This window comes from Carassius carassius, chromosome 47 (assembly GCF_963082965.1).
Source record: "Carassius carassius chromosome 47, fCarCar2.1, whole genome shotgun sequence".
Lineage (NCBI taxonomy): Eukaryota > Metazoa > Chordata > Actinopteri > Cypriniformes > Cyprinidae > Carassius > Carassius carassius.
The window spans coordinates 22,471,932-22,488,538 of NC_081801.1; the positions used below are offsets into that span (position 1 = coordinate 22,471,932).

Genomic DNA, 16,607 nt, shown 5'->3' on the forward strand with positions numbered 1-16,607 from the left:
GCTTAAAGTCTGCATGAAATCAAAGCTTAGTTTATTTGCTTTACTGGCTCACATTGCTAGTTTTGATGTAAAATATTAATCCGTGCAAGTTAATCCACTGAAAAAAATAGTTTGTCTTCATAATCTTTAATCAAAATCTGAACATTTACTTCTGTCTGGGATGGCATTCCTTTTCTGACATCCGTTTTACAGCTTGGGCAGAATCCCCTTAAACACACTACTCCCACCATTAGATTGCTATGAGTGAGAGACAGAGAGGAGGAGCGCAAACATAAAACCATGCCCCCTATTCAATATTCCATTTCAGCTGGATATATGTCACTACACTGAAATAAATTCGGCAGCAACTTCCGGTTCACGCAGACTTTAATTCTATTGTTAACTGTAAAAAAAACTGTAATTGCAGATCATAAAATATTAATGAAATAAATGGCCACTTAAGTGCACATAAAGAAGGTAAATTGTCATGATTGTTTCATATAAAGTGCACTTTATGTAAATACAGGTGCATTTCAATAAATTAGAATGTAGTGGAGTTATTCTAATTCTATTCTTATTCTAAAAGTTAATTCATTTAAGTAATTCAACTCAAATTGTGAAGCTTGTGTATTAAATAAATTCAATGCACACAGACTGAAGTAGTTTAAGTGTTTGGTTCTTTTAATTGTGATGATTTTGAAAAAAAAACCACCAATTCACCATCTCAAAAAAATAGAATAATTTGACATGCCAATCAGCTATTCAACTCAAAACACCTGCAAAGGTTTGCTGAGCCTTCAAAATGGTCTCTCAGTTTGGTTCACTAGGCTACACAATCATAGGGAAGACTGCTGATCTGACAGTTGTCCAGAAGACAATCATTGACACCCTTCACAAGGAGGGTAAGCCACAAACATTCATTGCCAAATAAGCTGACTGTTCACAGAGTGCTGTATCCAAGCATGTTAACAGAAAGTTGAGTGGAAGGAAAAAGTGTGGAAGAAAAAGATGCACAACCAACCAAGAGAACCGCTGCCTTATGAGGATTTTAAAGCAAAATCGATTCAAGAATTTGAGTGAACTTCACAAGGAATGCACTGAGGCTGGGGTCAAGGCATCAAGAGCCACCACACACAGACGTGTCAAGGAATTTTGCTACAGTTGTTGTATTCCTCTTGTTAAGCCACTCCTGAACCACAGACAATGTCAGACGCATCGTACCTGGGCTAAGGAGAAGAAGAACTGGACTGCTGCCCAGTGGTCCAAAGTCCTCTTTTCAGATGAGACCAAGTTTTGTATTTCATTTGGAAACCAAGGGCCTAGAGTTTGGAGGAAGGGTGGAGAAGCTCATAGCCCAAGTTGCTTTGAAGTCCAGTGTTAAGTTTCCACAGTCTGTGATGATTTTGGGTGCAATGTCATCTGCTGGTGTTGGTTCATTGTAGGGCTGCAACTAACGATTATTTTGATAATCGATTAACCGGTTGATTCTTTTTACGATTAATCGGTTTATGTACAGTACAGACCAAAAGTTTGGAAACATTACTATTTTTAATGTTTTTGAAGAAGTTTCTTCTGCTCATCAAGCCTGCATTTATTTGATCAAAAATACAGAAAAAAATGTAATATTGTGATATATTATTACAATTTAAAATAATTGTTTTTAAATATATTATACTTTAAATTATCATTTATTTCTGTGATGCAAAGCTGAATTTTTAGGATCATTATCACATGATCCTTTAGAAATCATTCTAATATGATGATTCACTATCAAAGTTGGAAACAGTTCTGCTGCTTAATATTTTTTCAGAACATGTGATACTTTTTTAGGATACTTTGATGAATAAAAAGTAAAAAAAAAAAAAAAAAAAAAAAAAAAAAAAGAAGCTATGTTTTTAAAATATAAATATTTAGTAATAACAATATACACTACTGGTCAGTAATTTGGGGTCAGTATTTTTTTTTTTCTCTTTTTAAATAAAATCAATACTTTTATTCAGCAAGGATGTGTTAAATTGATAAAAAGTGATAGTAAAGAAAATATATTATTAGAATATATATTATTAGAATTTTTTTTTTTATTTTGAATAAATGCAGTTCTTTTAAACCTTTTATTCATCAAATATATAAGACAGCAGAACTGTTTCCAACACTCATAATAAATCAGAATATTAGAATGATTTCTAAATGATCATGTGATAGACTGGATGTTACATGTGACACTGAAGGCTGGAGTAATGATGCTGAAAATTCAGCTTTGCATCACAGGAATAATTTTTTTTTAAGTATATTCAAATAGAAAACTATAATTTTAAGTTGTAATAATATTTCACAATATTAATGTTTTTTTCTGTATTTTGATCAAATAAATGCAGGCTTGATGAGCAGAAGAAAAATAGTAATGTTTCCAAACTTTTGGTCTGTACTGTACTTAAATTTTAGTTTTGCCCATTTTTTTCTCCAAGTAAATTATTAACAAAGGGTCTTTATCATTCAACAGAGACTTTTTGGAGATTTTAACCATTTTGCATTGTCATATCCTCATCAAAAACATACTTGGAGTTGTGTTTTATTATGTGTTAGTAATCCTTTGTCGAACTCTTCTGCAATCAAAAAACTGACGCATATGTACTCTAGCAAATTTCACAAGGAGATTTCAAATAATGTTTTCACCATGGCAGTCTTTAGGGCTCCTAAAGAAGTTTAACATCCCGAACAAAGCTTATTAAGGAATCTTTCAGAACATATTTTCATGAAGAATAAGAATAAAACAGAATAAAATGGAAGTAAATTGCATTTTATTATTATTTTTTTCCTGTAAACACACAGCTTATACCTGGGAAACAGCTTTATAGCTTTTGCTGTGAAATTGTAAACAATCATTCGAATAAAGTGGCAATTGCATGAAACCTGAATGGAACTCACATTTTAAAGTAAAATCCATCACAAGGTTGTCCAGAAAAAAAATGGACAAACAAAAAACCTGCTGTGTGAAAAAGAGCAGTGAATACTTAGAAACAAAGTTCATTTCAAATAGATTTAAACATTTACCTCTCTCATTCAGTCATAATTAGGCTGCAAGACTGAATTATGAACTGGTAAACGACAAACTGATCACAGAACATGTTTATAAAGCTTTAAATGTTTATTGTTAAAAAGCAATGTAATCAGCTTTTACGACTAAACATTTGCAAACAACATCGTACTGGAGAATCTGCACAAATAAAGTCATAAACAATAAAGTACTGCATAGTTTACAGGTTACTCTTCTTTTTTGAAGGCTCAAAGTAAAGTGCTCCCACACTTTGGATGACTTTGATTAGTTTTATCTTCCGCTTTTTTTCTTTTTCTTTTTCTTTCTCAAGCTTACTCCACTGCCGCCTGCCTCAGCCATCTCGTTGAATGATGCAGAGACACTGTGTGGGAAGCATGTGACATGGCTCATTACTGCCACACTTTGGTCACCGCAGATTTAAAATATGCACGAAATAAGCTGCTTATGGCAAATAAGTTATTTAGCAACTAATCGATGACTAAATTAGTTGACAACTATTTTAATAATCGATTTTAATCGATTAAATCGATTAGTTGTTAAAGCTCTAGTTCATTGTGTTTTTTGAAAACCAAAGTCACTGCACCCATTTACCAGAAATTTTGGAGCACTTCATGCTTCCTTCTGCTGACCAGCTTTTTGAAGATTCTGATTTCCTTTTCCAGCAGGATTTGGCACCTGCCCACACTGCCAAAAGCACCCAAAGCTGGTTAAATTACCACGGTGTGCTTGACTGGCCAGCAAACTCAACAGACCTGAACCCCATAGAGAATCTACTTCAGTCTGTGTGCATTGAATTTAACTAACACACGAGTTTCACAATTTGAGTTGAATTACTGAAATAAATGAACTTTTCAACAACATTCTAATTTATTGAGATGCACCTGTAATTTTTTGTCATGCTTTAAATAAGCAGTGTTGATTTAACTTGAACTTTTTTGTGTTATTCAATATTACATTTAAAGTTAATATACACTGAACAAAATTATAAACGCAACACTTTTTTGTTTTTGCCCCCATTTTTCATGAGTTGATCTAAGATCTAAGACTTTTTCTATGTACACGAAAAGCCCATTTCTCTGAAATATTGTTCACAAATCTGTCTAAATCTGTGTTAGTGAGCACTTTTCCTTTGCAAGATAATCCATCCACCTCACAGGTGTGGTATATTAAGATGCTGATTAGACAGAATGATTATTGCACAGGTATGACTTAGGCTGGCCACAATAAAAGGCCACCAAAAATGTGCAGTTTTACTGTATTTAGGGTTCTGGGGGTGTCCGAAAACCAGACAGTATTTGGTCTGACCACCATTTGCCTCACGCAGTGCAACACATCTCCTTCACATTGAGTTGATCAAGTTGTTGATTGTGGCCTGTGGATTGTTTGTCCACTCCTCTTCAATGGCTGTGCAAAGTTGCTGGATATTGTCAAGAACTGGAACACGCTGTCGTATACACTGATCCAGAGCATCCCAAACATGCTCAATGGGTGACATGTCTGGTGAGAATGCTGGCCATGCAAGAACCGTTCAGCTTCCAGGAATTGTGTACAGGTCCTTGCAACATTATCATGTGATGGTCGTGGACATTATCAGGTGATGGCCGTGGATGAATGGCACAACAATGGGCCTCAGGATCTCATCACGGTATCTTTGTACATTCAAAATGCCATCAATAAAATGCACCTGTGTTCGTTGTCTATAACATATGCCTGGCCTTGCCATAACCCCAATGCCACCATGGGCCACTCGATCCACAACACTGACATCAGCAAACCGCTCACCCACACGACGCCATACACGTTTTATTTAACGTTGTTTGTTTGATTGACTCTATATTATTCTGATAATGAACAGGCTGCAACATTTGCAGTGCTGTATTGTGTGTGCCTGAGGCACCTTCGAGATCGAACAGTGGAAAATACACCGTAATTTTTCATCATACAGATCATTTGAAATTGCAGTGTGTTGACTTATTTTAGAATGAGCATTTGTCATCTTGGTTTCGTTTCTGTGAAATTTTTGTAAAGCACTGCACCACACATAAATTAAACCAACTTGGTAGCATATACTCAGTCTTTCCCTCTTGTTTTGTTAATCTTTTAATTAAGTTAAATATATTTTGCATATTCATTCTTTTTATATATCGACTATAATTTAATAAAAAACAAACAGCTTTTCTTATTTTTAGTTAAGCTTAATTTCTGTTGCTTGTCCGCGCTTGTCTGCTACATTCATTCTCTCCTCCGACCTTGAAGCTCTCGCGGTTAGTGTTCATGGCACCAGTCCCGGTGTTTTTCTTCAGTTACTCATGCTATTTCTTGATGTTGAGAGTCCAGTGTCACACAAAGATTGCACTTGACCATGCCTTCTTGTCATTTTCTCTGCTGAATTGAAAATAACGGGATTGTGTCCATGTCACTGATGTAAAATATGTCTCTGCAGTTATATCAACCATGGAATTCCACCAGCAGGAAATAGACAAAATATTTTACTCAGGGAATTTTTTCTCTGGTGCTGTTTGGTAAATTCACTTCTTAATTTTGATTTAAAATGTTGTTGTAAAGTGCATTATTGAGATTGTAACGAGTATAATATTCCACAATTTGTATTAGTAATGTGTTATATTACTGCATTACAGGAAAAAGTAATATACTACTGTAGTGTGGTTACTTTTGTAACTCATTACTCCAAACACTGATAGTGAGAGAGAGAGTGACAGATAGATAGATAGATTTTTAATTATATAAATCAGTTTTCATTGTTAACTTTCAGAATTGAATATATACAGTATACTTTTTACCTATCCGCCATCTTGTATTTAATTTATGCAGTGGCATTCTGGCTTGTCTTTGTGAAGGACATGTTATTTTTCCTTTACATTTCTAAAACAAGCTATCTGCTGTCTAACTTATGGAACCACATTCGCATTCAGGTATGTCCTTAAGATGCTGCCTTAGGCAATGAACAGAGTGAGGCCATATTTTCTTATGAGGGAACAGACTGGCATTGACACTTAACAAATACTAAATAAACACCCTAGTCTTTTCTGTTCCTTTGTTGTCTAATGTGTCACTGTGATTTCCCTCAGCCTCTCCTCACAGTGTTTCACCACTGTGTGTCTGTAGTAAGTGTGTCTGTAGTAAGTGCTTAGGAACAGATGAAGCGTAAGATTACAAAAATTCCACAAGGTTTTTTCAGTTAATCTTAGACACTCTGAAATTCTGGGCAGGAGGAGAGGGTCATTTGGAAAACAGATGTCTGAAATATTATTTATCTATTTAAAATAAAAGCTTGATATCTTTTTTTAATAGTCTGTGGTTAGTCTTGGCACTCGTCTCATAACAGAGTTGCTCTGAGAAAATGAGTCTTCCGCAATCTGAAGCTCAGGGATGCATTGATTTACTTATTGACTGACATCATACTGCTTTGTGAGAACCATTGTTATGCAGCAAGAGTAGATGAAACTGAGAATCTCAGAACCCCTGAGGAAACTGTGACGGATGGGCTGCTCACACATATGGAGTGGAAAGTGGTCTGGCTGTGTTTGTAGGCAATTGTTGCAGTTGCGGAGGCAGCAGGACAATGCTAGGAACACAGCAGTCTCATTGGACCACAGTATCACAGAATACTCATAATGAAAGCACAGGGATGCTAAGACAGATTCCTTTTAGGTTGTTTTGCTTTTATGCAAAAAAAAAGACAATTTAGAATTTTATTTATACTAAACTGCATCGACATTGGGGAAAAAGTGGCATTGTCCAGCTCAAGTCTTATAGTCTTTAGATTTTGACCTTGGTCACATATTGAAAGTGCCTTTTAACGCCACTCACTGGACATTTTACTTTGAAACTGCCGTGATTTGCGCAGTAAGATATGCAATATTAGTGTTGCAGAAACATAGCCCCAGGCACATATTTCCAAAGAGCTGAGATTTATTGTCACTATATGGTTAGAAAAGGTGAATTTATTTTACTGGGTTCATAGGTTATATCCCCTAAAATAGGTGTCCTTAATTGTATTTAATAAGTGTACTGTACGCCAAATGTTTTAAAAGTATATTTTTAAAAAAAGTTTTAGGGTTATGTAAATAATCCAGTTCCTTGAGATGGGAATGAGTCACGGGTGGCCAACGTAGGTCCTGGAAAGCCACAGTCCTGCAGAGTTCAGCTCCAACTCAATCAAACTCACATGAACAAGTTAATCAAGGTCTAAGGATTACTAGAAAGCTACAGGACTGTGGCTCTCCAGGACATGTATTTGAATGTACATTGTGCTCCATCCATTTATTTTTGGGCCTTCCTCGCAGTCGCTTGCCAGGCGGGCTGAGGCGGGAGGCAGTCTTGGCCACCGAGTCATCATGGCTCCGCATGACATGGCTGTACCATCACAGGCGCTTTGTAATTGGGTCTTCTCTGTAATTGGGGCAATGCCAATGGCCCGTCTGAATTCCTCGTTCTGCACATGGTCGAGCAGGGTCAAGCTGAACGCCCATCGGAGCATGCGCATCGCCATGGCGTGCATAGTGTTTATCATGCTTGGGGCGCACGACCATTTTGTATATCTTCGACTTCAGGTGGATCGGCATCTTCCTATCACAAAGCAAACCCGTCACTTGCCGCCATTTGAGCCACACAGCATTCACGTGGCTCGTGCATCAGGCAGTGAGTCGCAATCTGCGGAGATCAGCGAGCCGAGATATTTAAATTTGCCACTTTTCTTAAGGGTGTGGCCATTAACCCTCTCAAGGCAGGCGTTGCTGATTTGCAACAGTTAAAATCTAAAAACCTTATTACTCCAGATACATATTTTATGTATCTGGAGTACTAAAAACTACTACTAAAAGTACTAAAAGTACTAAAAGAGCAGGGGCGAGAGGGCAGATCCCTGGTGGACGCAGATGGAGCTATCGAATCACCCAATCGATGTAGGCCTTGGGGACTCCATGGGACCGAAGTGAGTGCCAGATCAGGTCGTGTGGGATACGATCGAATGCCTTCTCCAGATCGAGGAAGGAAAGGTGGACAGTCTTGTCCTTTTCACAATGTCGCTTCATGAGAAGATGCGGTGCATAGATGGTGTCCACCATACTACAGCCATTGATGAAGCCACAATGGTTCGGCGAGATTGTGATAATGTCCCACAGGCGCTGATCGATGACACACTCAAAGATCTTCATTGCGTGGCAGAGGAGGCGAATTGGCTGGTAGTTGGTGCACTCAGCGACGTCGCCCTTGGCTTTCCAGATGGGCACTGTGGTGCTTGTCCTCCAGCCTTTGGGAACGGCACCGTCGTGATGCCACTTTTGAACAAGTCAGCAAGCAGTTCCACGCCTCGACTGGAATATCGTTCTGTTCTTAATTTTCTCAATCGCTCTCGCCACCAGCAATGGGGCTGGGCAATGGTTCCACACTTGGTATGGGTGGGTGCGGAAATTCGACATTGCTGATATTCCTAAAGTATGCGCTCCAATGACGGAGGATGGGGAGTGGATCGCAGAGGACCTGATGGTTGGCATCCCTGATTTGGATGACCTGGCCGATATCTTGGGTGGCTTGGTTGTGTGCTTGTGCGAGATGATAGATATTGTTGGTGCCTCCAGAGGTGTCCAACTTTTTGTATAGCCGCACATAGTAAGCGGCCCGCTTGGCCATGGATTTCCGCATTTGATATTCACGTCGGTAGGCATCATGCCTGGTCACCCGCCATTGCTTTTAAGCATGTTTCTTCTTGGAAATTGTCTTCCTAAAACTCTCTGTCTGCTATTAATTGTCAAACTCAAATCACTGGTTAAATACCAATGTCATGGTGTCATCTTGTTGTTGTTACTTATAGATATTTCTGGATATTAAGATACATTTGACTAACATTTTAGATTATTCAGGTCAAGACCCATTTGTACATAATTTTTATTATAATTTTTATACATTATTTTATTAATTTATTACATTATTTAACTAATGGCTTTTTTCTGATGAAATGTATTTACATAATATCACATTTGTTCTTGTGAATGATTGTACAGAAAACACTGAAGAATAATGAAAGATAAGTGTAGACATTGTTATCAGAATCTTTGTCCATCCAGCAGTAATAAGTACAGACTTTTACTCAGTCATAACTTTTATAGAAAACAAAGTGGAATATAGACTTCTGCTTGTGAATGTCTAACACTGGATACTAAGTGCTTTAAACAAAGCATAGAATGTCTTTTAATTAATTTGACTAGGTAAACTCTGGTGAAACCTGGAATTATTTAATCCATTATATAATATTAACCTGATACAGTTCTGAATCTTGTTTTTAGGCAGACTTATTTAAAAATCTAGTGTATCCTTACTCTAGACTGGAGCTTGCCAGATAAAGTACTTCTACATTTTGCATGCAGTATACAGCACATTAGACATTCAGTGGAGTGAGACAAAGATGGAAAATTGAAAAGTATTTTAGTATTTTAGTTTATTTTATCTATTGGTGTAATATTTTTTCCATCTGTACACCCATCTCTACATCTTTGGATGCTATGATTTTATTTATAATAAACATCTATTGCCTCTATACATGCAGAATCAGCATAAAGCATTAATACTCCAAGCACTCCAAAGAAAATGAGCCTATTGAATAAATCCACCCTGGGGATTATGGTTTTCTGAACATAGATTAATCTGACCAAACAAAAAAGCAACACTGGGGACCTAGAAAAACTTTGTGGTGGTGACAAACAGGAAAACAGCTGGTGGTATGTCTTGTGTGACACAAAAACATTGACATTGGAGTATGAAAAGAACCTAATTTGATCTAAATTTTGGGCATTCTTTTATTGTGGATGGGGATGAATTTTTATTTTTTTTATGACAGACTATTTTAATGGAGACAGATTAATAATAGCATTAATGCCAGTATTAATAATTATTAATGAATAATTATTATTTTATTTATCCTGCAAACAACAGCAGGTGCTCAGAGTGAAATGAAAAAGTTATATTTAAATACTTTTCCCATGAAACCATAACCAAATTTCATGCAAAAAAAAAAAAAAAAACCCTTGAAAATGTCCCATCGGGGGGTGGCTTAAAACACTAAAGTGGTTCAAATCTAGATGCTACTCAGAGCGTGAAAGGCACCCAGCCATTTTGGCTCTTGTCCCACCGCTTAGCAACATGGTACAAATTGGGCCAATTTTGACCAAGGACATCAGACTGTACACTTGTTTAATCTGTGATAAAAGAATTAATAAATGGAGAGAGAAAAAAACAGATAACAGTTGTATGATTCTAAAATTAATCCAGTTGATATTATGACATTTTACCTCACTTTTCGTTTCCATCAGTCATCTCTAGTAATGTTGTTCTTAACTAGTGATCTGCTTAACTGTGTGCTTCCATATCCTAAAAAGAAATAGATCCTCAGAAGTAACAGATCTGAAATGCTCTTATAGCCACCCTGTGAAGTGCATGTACAGTTGATTTCCATAGGGTTTGACATTAGCATGATGATAAGCTAACAACATGAAAATCGAATAATGTGACAAAACACATATATAACACATATACACTCATCTAAAGGATTAATTGAACAGGTGTTCCTATTAATCCTTTAGATGAGTGTATATGTGTTATATATGTGTTATTTATAATTCCATTAGCTTTCCATTTGTTCCTTTAGAACTAGAGTAGTTTTATTTATATGCAGAGTAATCTATTTATTGGCTGATTCCCATGTTTTTTTTTTTTTTTTCAATATTGTTCTATTCTCATGACTGTCTTTTCAATTATGACCTTTTTGCAAATTCAGCTGTAGTTCCTTATGTCACTGACCATTTGATCCTAGATTTAGATTTATGTATTTGGCAGATGCTTTTTTACAAAGCGACTTACATTGGATTTAAAGATAACATTTACATTTTATTGGTTTCTTGCTTTTCGGGAATTGAACTCATGACCTTAACATGTTCTAATTTTTGAGCTACAGGAAAGTGTAAGTTTTTCTCAGTCGCTTTGGTACATTTCTCGAATCATCCTTGAGATTTGCAAAACAGTAAGTGCATAACTCAAAACAACTCATACAAATAGCAAAACGCAATGGATTACCTGCAAAAGCCAATCTCTTGCTCAAATTCCTCAGTTTGTCTCTCAAAAATAAATATCTGTGTCAATGAACATGTCAGTGCCATCAGAATGACAAGTCCTTGTGTCATAGTTTATGGATAAAACAGTCAAATTGCTTAGTCATGTTGTCAATATAACAGTGTACTCTGGAGGGATGTTCTGATGTAAACTACTGTATTGAACAGTATGCCATATGCTTATGTATGCCATATATCCATTTCAAAAGTACAAATTTACACATTACTGTATGTGGGATATTGATTGAAAGAGACTTCCCAGTTACACTTTTACTTGTGGTCTGACCCCAAAAAAAAAAAAAACTTCACAATGCCATTGTGATATAGAAAAGGAAAAAGAAATATGGGCACAAAGATGAAAATAAGTCAATTTTTAGAATTTGTAACTCTTGTGTTGTCCTCTGTCTATACAGTATAAGCTTTCTAACTGAAGATTCATGAGATGAACCTTTGAGCTATTTCAGAGAAATGGTTTATCACTGGTTGATCTACATCCTCTTCATTAGTCAAGATTCACTTGCACAATTCATGCCAAATTGACACAAAGTCTAATAATAATGTGTAAAAATAAAAAGTTTGCTTTGCAGTTTATGACAACTAGATGAACCATTTTGCATTTAATGACTTATACAATGAACTAAAGAGTAGATGTTTTGAGCGGTAAGACTGTTGCACAGAAAACTGTATTATAAATTTTGAGCGACATGACATTAGCAACTGATAATGTAGGAAACCGCAGATAAATGTGTGTAATCAATTGCATGAATGTACAAAAGCAATCAAAACTTGTTTAAAAGAATGAGAAACTGGTTTTATGATGTGTATAAATTACTAGATGATTTGGGGGTTGTACAAGTAGTTTTGAGAATTTCATTTCTGATTTGAGAAATGCACCAAAGTGACTGAGAAAAACTGTAATCTTGACTACTTGCTAGAAGGGCACAGTAATGAACTTTGTCTTTTTTTATTACTTTTTTTATACATATACAGGTGAGCATCCTCATCATACTGGCCTTGGCCTTCCTGGCCTGTATAGTGTTTCTGGTAGTGTACAAAGCCTTTACCTATGACCACACCTGCCCTGATGGCTTTGTGTATAAGGTAAGTAGATGAACACAACATTTCTTCATGTTCTTCATTTATTAACCTGTTAACTGTCACTCAGATTTTTGAACATAGGTTTGAAAACCTAATTTGGAAGATGTATGCAAGCAAAAAATAATTAATGAATGAATAAGGGGCCGTTCACATATCGTTCCTAAAAACGCGTGAAAAACGCTAGGCGTGCCGCAATCCATATACAGCTATGATCAGCTGTTCCTTCATCTTGGCTGAACTTTCAACATTGTTACGGGAAAGGATGAAGCTGAATGTTTAGTTCTTGTCACATGACCCGCAGTGCACTTGCGGCATTCAGAAAAGTTGAGATGTTTTTAACTCGATGCAGTGCGGACGCGCCTGGAAAAAAACGGGCGCGTCGCACCCACTGATATATAGATCAGTGGTCGCACCACGTCGCTTCCATTATGAACGTGCATACCGCGCGCCTACATTGGAAAAACGAACTTGAGCACGCAAAAGATGCGATATGTGAACGGCCCCTATGAACTGCAGTCTTTTACAGTACTTCAAATATGCCTTGGAGAATCACAGAAAGTGACCGAATTCAAGAACATTGTTACAGCATCTCTCAAGCAATGAATAAACACCACTAACTTGGAGAATGCACTGAAAACTCCTCTTCTAGCGTCTGCCCTAGACCCACGGTAAAAACATCTGAGGTTTCTCGATGAAAACTTGAGAGAAGTAAGAAAAAAAAAACTTTTTTGAACATTATCAGAACATTTTCCCTGATGCGAGTGGTGCGGATGCAGCCGCCGCCACCAACGATGAAGAGGATGCAATGCCCACTCATCGGCGATGATTACAGAGAGTCCAGCCGAAACGAGTGGGAACAGTTCTTGCTGGAGCCATGTATTCCACCAGATGAGGATCCCATTCAGTGGTGAAACGAAAACACGAAGCGATTCACAAAACTTATTCGCTTAGCACACCGTTATTTGTGAGTCCCGCCAACGTCTGTGCCGTCAGAGCACGTTTTCTCCGCGGCCGGCCTTATTATTAACAGACTAAGGAGCCGACTTTCCCCCGATCATGTTTACATGCCCGTATTTCTTAACAAGAACATGTAAAACAATAGAAAAAAAGCAAAAAAGATTTGCTGACAGTTTCAAAGTTTCAAAGTTAAGTGTAGGCTACGTTCTACAATAGCCTAATTGCTGCAGGCTGCTTTACGTTTTTTCTTTGGTCACCTTTTTTTTGTTTTTTCTTTTTGCTTTTAATCTGTACTTTTGTTTGTTTGCACGCATTGTTAAAGGTTTTCAGCTACAAAACACGATGTGTAATGTTCAAGCTTATTGTGTGTAAGCTTGTTCAAAATTACGGAAACAATAAATGTTTCTGAAAAATAACGTCTGTCTCATTAAACTTAAAACAAATATTCGAATATTCGTTTTTTGTGAGCTCAAATATTCAAATGTGATATTTGCAGAAAACGCCCATCCCTAAATTGTAATATAGTGAAGTAAATCGAGGGGCCCAGTGACAGTTAACAGGTTAAACTACAACATGTCAGCACTAAATAAAACACTTCACCTGTGCAACAAATATCTTTGGAAAATATTTTTACAGCCGTTAGCCAATTATACACTCATTATTCCACTCATTATTTCAAAACTGTTTAAGCAATTAGTTAAATTAAATAGCTTCTGTAATGATTACTTAATTTAACTAAACTATTAATGTCTGAAAATAAGGCAAACTTGAATTCTCATATGTTATGAATAATAGCAGTCACTTATAGATAAATACTGCATACATACACTGATGATAAATTCATATAAATGTTACAAATAGTACAAATGCTTACTTTGTTTTCAGACTAATTCCAAATTTAAGGCCACAATGTACACTTTCATGACTATAGGTACACAGCGTGTCATTCAACTGTCATTTTGCATTATTGGCACACTGTTTTCCTAATGAATGTTGTTCAGTTGCTTTGACGCAATGTATTTTGTTTAAAGCGCTATATAAATAAAGGTGACTCGACTTTACTTGTCAAAACTTTTTAAAAGTGTGCATTGTCAAATTACAATTTTTACTTTTAAGTTAATTTAAAATAATTTTTCAATAATCATTGTTCTTGAATATAGTTTTAACTGTAGTAGGTTACTCGATGTTGCTTTTATAGTTCATATTTTCAAATGTACTAAATTGTAACTTCCTCATTACAGATGTATAATTACAGTACAGTTTCAGTAGAAAAAACTCTTAAGTATATTTTAGTTTACCATAAATATAGTGCATTTTAACCATATTTCAAACACATCTGAAGTAATTATGAGATTACATATAAAGATCATTTGTATATCTGCTTAAATTATTACTACATTAATGTATAAAGAATAATAGATGTGTGTGATGCACATTTGCCACGTTGACGCATTGAAATAATACAACTGAATTAATAATACTGATCATATGCTGACATCAAATTTTGAGTCAACATTCATAGCTCTAATGTTACATATTCCCGACTTTTCCTACAGCACAAGCGCTGCATCCCTGCCTCACTGGAGGCCTACTACACCGCCCAGGACACCAATAGCCGTGGCCGCTTTTACACCGTCATCAGCCACTACAGCATGGCCAAGCAGACCACCTCCCGCTCCGTTTCTCCATGGCTTCCCGCTGGAAGTTCCCAGCATGATGTCAAGCCTCCCAAAACAGACAGCCAATGAGATTCCCCACACTGCTTTTTAAAGAGTTGTTATTATGTTCACCTGCATCATGCAATTCCCTAATTCCACAGTATTTCCACCAGCTCATTTGTTTCTTTTATGACCTGTGTTTAATTTTTAACTGCACAGTTTCAATCTTATATGAATTTATTTATTTGTATTTATTATTATTTAATTTTGTTGTATTTAATACTTAACTATTGTTTGTACAAAGGCATGACTCTGAAATCTTGTCGAGCAGTTTTCCCACAATGTCTGTGAGTGTTAATGACCCATTTTGAATACAGAATACCCATAAGCCCCTTATGTAGGTAACAGCAATTTTGAAAGGCATGATAAAACAGGGAGTTTTGTGCTTTTATTTCTGAAATGGCAGAAAATATACATACGTGCTCACATTAGATTATGAAAACAGACAGCCTACTTGTTAGAATCATTCTTATGTACAACCTATTACAACATGTTAATAAAATATTGATATAGGCCATCAATAAAATGGCAAAAGAACAAATTGTACTGTACAGAATGTTATGGTTCCTACTTTGAACCTCAATGTAAATAACTCATGAGAGCAATTACCTATGATGTGTATGTTCATCAGACACAATGTAATAATCTCACGGTTTCTCAATGGATGGAGCTGTTCAGAGCTTTGCGACTTGCTTTAGCTAGTGTCTATGCTTGCATTTAACCAGAGGCGAAACCTTGGACTCCTGAGATGATTTGGTGAAATGTCTCATCTGAATTTCTGCCAAAGCTTGATTTTCTGCTATGTTTGGTCACAAGTGTGCTCTTTTTCCATTTTTATATTTGTTGTCAGAAAAAAAATTGATTTTTGAAATCTTGTGCTGTTGTTTGTTGAGATGTAGCAAAGCCTTGAGTATTTTTGATTGTGTATCCTTTAGGTTCAAACTAATAAAGATATACAAGGTGTCCAATTGTTGAATCGTTTGGCTCTTATTGCATCTTTTGGTTCTTGTTGAATAGTAGATTAGCACTGTGTGTGTGTATAATAAAATCAAGGTTTAATGTTGTATTTATTGTCTTCCTTAGGAGAAATTAGTTTTGGATAAGAGAACGTCTTAGTTACGTATGTAACCCTCGTTCCCTGAAGGAGGGAATGGAGACGTTACGAATGGGATCTCGCCCGAGAGCCCAATCACCTTTGAGTGGTACAAAATGAGCCAATGGTACACAAAGTACCTTGGTCTGCGGGATTTGCATCGCGAGCTCCGCCCCGCAGAGCGGGAATATAAGGAGCAACGCGAGCAACTCGCATTCAAGTCTTCCCTGAGGAGACGAGCCAGTGACCCGGCCGTTCAGCGGAACAGCAATGTGGCAAGGGGACGTAACGTCTCCGTTCCGTCCTTCAGGGAACGAGGGTTACATACGTAACCAAGACGTTCCCTTTCAGTCGGTCACGTTCGACGTTATGAATGGGGTCCCTTACAAAACGCCACATGGCTGTCTTCCAGCGAACCGTGTGAGTGATAGCAACTGTCGTTTGTGGCCTCTAGGGACCCGGAGGTAGAGGAAACAGCTCTTTTAGTGAAGGTTTGGGTACCACCGTCCGCAGGGCCAGTGGCGGAACAAAAAGAAAACGAGAACAAAGGATTCTCCTCCGGGGGAAGGAGTGGTCCTGCTACC

General features: G+C 36.9%; 1 protein-coding gene across 1 annotated transcript in view; it reads left to right on the forward strand.

The window, feature by feature from the left end:
- Nucleotides 1–15,898, forward strand: part of LOC132130789 (neuronal vesicle trafficking-associated protein 2-like) — a 29,722-nt gene extending 13,824 nt beyond the window's left edge. The window contains exons 4-5 of the mRNA XM_059542599.1: nt 12,148–12,258; nt 14,769–15,898. Coding sequence (XP_059398582.1) covers nt 12,148–12,258; nt 14,769–14,960 — 303 coding nt within the window. The 3' untranslated portion in view covers nt 14,961–15,898. The remainder of the gene's footprint in view (nt 1–12,147; nt 12,259–14,768) is intronic.
- Nucleotides 15,899–16,607: the final 709 nt, after the last annotated feature.